The sequence below is a fragment of the Mandrillus leucophaeus genome, unplaced genomic scaffold (assembly GCF_000951045.1).
Source record: "Mandrillus leucophaeus isolate KB7577 unplaced genomic scaffold, Mleu.le_1.0 Scaffold531, whole genome shotgun sequence".
In the NCBI taxonomy this organism is placed as follows: Eukaryota; Metazoa; Chordata; class Mammalia; order Primates; family Cercopithecidae; genus Mandrillus; species Mandrillus leucophaeus.
Window position 1 is genome coordinate 1,833,895 of NW_012105709.1, and position 3,704 is coordinate 1,837,598.

At 42.1% G+C, this 3,704-nt stretch overlaps 1 protein-coding gene across 5 annotated transcripts in view; it reads right to left on the reverse strand.

The window, feature by feature from the left end:
* The window catches only part of AIG1 (androgen-induced 1), a 292,472-nt gene extending 288,774 nt beyond the window's left edge, over positions 1–3,698 (reverse strand). For all 5 annotated transcript variants that reach the window (XM_011997167.1, XM_011997166.1, XM_011997168.1 and 2 more), the window contains exon 1: positions 3,536–3,698. In XM_011997167.1, the coding sequence (XP_011852557.1) occupies positions 3,536–3,676 (141 nt within the window). In that variant the 5' untranslated portion in view covers positions 3,677–3,698. The remainder of the gene's footprint in view (positions 1–3,535) is intronic.
* Between the last annotated feature and the right edge of the window lie 6 nt (positions 3,699–3,704).

Below are 3,704 nucleotides of genomic sequence, written 5' to 3' on the forward strand. Positions count from 1 at the left end.
TAAGTCAGAAGCTTTAAAGCCAAGTATACTAGTTTTCTATTACTGTGGTAACCAATTGCTATCAATTGAATGGCTTAAACGACACAAATTTATTATTTTACAATCTGGAGGTCAGAAGTCCAAAATATGCTAAAATTAAGCTGTCAGCAGGTGTGCGTTCCTGGAAACTATAGGAGGAAAACCATTTTCTTCTCCTCTCCAGCTTCTAGACACCTCTCACACTCCTTGTCTCCTGGCTCCATCCTCCATCTTCAAACCCAGCATTGTCAAATCTCTCTACGACTTTCTTCCAGTCACATCTTCCTCCAACAATCTCTTGTCTTCCGTTTCCCTATTCCTTTCAAGGACCCTTGTAATTACATTGGGCCCAACGGGATAACTCAGGATAGTTACCCTATTTTAAGGTAAATTGATTTGCAATCTTAATTCCATCCGCAACCTTAATTTCCCTTTGCCATATAACCTAATGTATTCACAGGTTCCTGGCATGAGAATGTAAACATCTTTGGAGCCCCATTATTCTGCCTACCACACCAAGACAGTGTTCTTTTTCCATTTACTAGCTTCAATTTTCCAAAAGCACCTTAGTTCTCTTACAGTTTCTCAATACTAGGAAAAGAAACCATTGGAGAATAACAGTATAAGATTACTGGTAGCAACAATGTGCATTTCAGTTTTTGACCATAAGCTCTGAATCTACTGGAATGACCCTCATACCCAAAGAGAGATATGAATACAGCCAGAATGGCCACTGCCACATAACTGTGCTCCCAGATGCACGCAGCCTGAGATTCCTGACTCAGATCCTGGTAAACTGAAGCCATGGAACATGGAATCCAAGTGTGACTACCAGGATAAATGATACCTACAATCCAAGTTGGCTAGAAAAAAGGGCCCTCTCATTACAATTTAAAAAAGTTAAATCCTCTTGCAAAATTACTCCAATAAACTTAGACTCATTAATATTGTACAAGGCACTAGGTAATAAAGTTTACAGTCTTTTTAACATTAAAAGTGAAAAGTAAAATGGCTAAATTATAGTAGCCTAATCTTTTCATGCCATTACTGAGGATTGACAGGTTGGTTGTTTTAACAGCTGTACAATGCTTAAGCTCTAAGGATTCCAAATCTCAAATAATAAAAAGAATAACACTTTGCGTGAATGTTTTTATGACTATATCTCAGACATACTTTCTCACAGGAATTCTTGGTTAAAGATTATTATATTTCAATCAGGAGCCACAGAGTAAAAAATTACAATGGCTGGCTAAAGGTGCTATACAATCTGAAGCTAAATATGAAGCAAAGTAAATGTTCCACATTTGAATCTACTGTGTGACTTCAGGGATAGAAAAAAAAAAGTCCTTTATGGTGATTAGTATTTAAATCAGGCAAGTGCAATCACTGAATGCTAAAAGATAAATTATATGACAGCATATCAAGCCGACTCTACTATGGTCTCATGTCACAAAAAGGTTATGAGAGGTATATTGTTTCTTCTGAGCCTTGTTTTTTAACGCACAGTAAGCAATGCCAATTATGAAAAGCAGGCATCTCTTGGGTTAACCAACACCCTCAATTTCTACCTCTGTTCACCTGGTGACCCCTCCCCTTGCTCCCACAACACAGAATCTACTGTAAGAGTGGTGCTGAGGGCTGTTTCTAGTACCTATGGCTCTCACAGCATATCTGTATTTTCACCCAGCACTGCTCCTTAGCAACATTCAAATGGGCCAACTCTAAGTAAGATCTGACTTAGGAATGGGATAAGGTAGTGTCCCAAAAGGAGTTTTGCTCACAGACCCTCAAAGAATTCTGAAAATCTATGCACATATTTTTAAATAACATCTCAACATCCTTAACATAGTTAAGTGTAAACACTTGAAAAAGGGACATCTTTCTGGCGCTCTATGGCTGGTATGCTTGCTTCATATACATATGCATCAGAACCTCAGGGTTGCAGATTTAGCTCATTCAATATATGGAAAATGTCTGCGACACAACATAATTGGCAAAACCAATCCTCATTGACAGCCAATCAACCCAATAAGACTTTCTGTCAAGACAACTCCAACACTGTTGTTCAATCAAATATAAAAGATAGTCCTGGTGACAGCCATCTATCTTCTGGAAGCTAAAAGGAACAGACAGAAAAATACACCCCAGAGCCTTGTCACGTGCTCCTCACTTGGATGAATGGGGAGAATGAAAGAATTGGCAGGCATCACCCATGTTCAGAGGGAAATTAGTTTCAAGCAGAGTTGGAAGACGAGGAGCTGAAAATTAAAACCCTTGAAACATTCTATGCCCTGTGAAGTCTTGTGGGCCTAAGGGTATGTGCACAGTTTGGAGACTCCTGGGCAAAAGAATTGAAATTCCACTCTGAAAGCATCTAATATAATGCAAATATAAGGTGTTATTTTTAAACCAAAAGCCTCTCTGCATTTCTTTGAGGCATCCTAAGGCTTTGGAAATTTTTAAAACAGGTATCATGTTCTCTTCATCAGAATGGAGGGTCAACAAGAGATTATAATCTTGCTGGTGTGGCCAACCTAGTGTATAGTCTTGGATAAACAGTTCAGGGAGTCCCAGGAATTGGTTCTACAATTTCTCTGAGTGCTTTCGAACTTCACTGCTTTTGTTTTAAGCCTCTTCCTAATAATCTTTTAGCGTGTGTCTTAATCACCTTTACCCTGAAATTCCTAGGTCCATCCATGAGTTCATTATTGGGCCTTATGCCTATGTTCTGTTCTCCAGGGGGGTTGAAGAGGGCCTTTTACTGCCAGAAATAGAAAAACTTTCAAAATGATATACTAATAATAACTGGCACCTGTCAAGATTATCATATTGTGCCAACAGAGGAGCTGCTTATGCAAACTACTGTAAACTTGTACATCGGAAGACAGAGAAGTGTGTACAGTCACCTTGGAAATGCACTTTGAAAATATCTGTCTCCTAACATTTACGGGGTAAAGGTTGAAAGTAAATTATTGACAAAGGGGGGGAAAAACAGATGCAAGGAAGACAACTTTATTAGGTGCTTTCTCTCCCTTATGAGAAGGATTTGATTCTTTCAGGTGAAGTTCCAAATCACTAGACAATACCCAGTTTCCTTCAGTTGCACCAAGTTCATCCCACGGTGGGTGCTTTGAAAAGCACCTTGAGGGCGAATGGGTCTCAGGCCACTCATGATCAGGTCCGATGCTTTTGTTAGTTGAAGATTCTTCCCGTGTCACCTCTTAGAAGCAGTTCGGTGTCCCCCTCCAAAGAGCCCACCACCTGGCTGCGCCCCACCTCCATTTGTCCCCCAGCTGTCAGGTAAGGGTAACCCAGCCAGGTAAGGATGAGTGGTTCAGAAGATGCCGCTGCGGGGGCAGCCAGGCCTTCACACGCAATCACTGGGGAAGAGGCGAGGACACGGGTGGATGCTGGAGGCGCGCACGTGCGCAGGTGCTCGCGCATCCACACACACACACACACACACACACACAGAGGCACGGGGTGCGGGGCGAGTAGGGGGAGGAGACGGCCTTACCAGATCAATAAACGTCAGGAATTTCCAGCTCCCTCCGTAGGTCTGGTGCGAGGGCATTTCGATGGCCTTGTAGTTACACAGGATAGAGCAGTAGGACAGCAGGATTGCCACCCGCAGCACCTGGCAGGGGACAAGCGCCATGTTCGCCAGAGGCCTGGGCTGGCTGGGC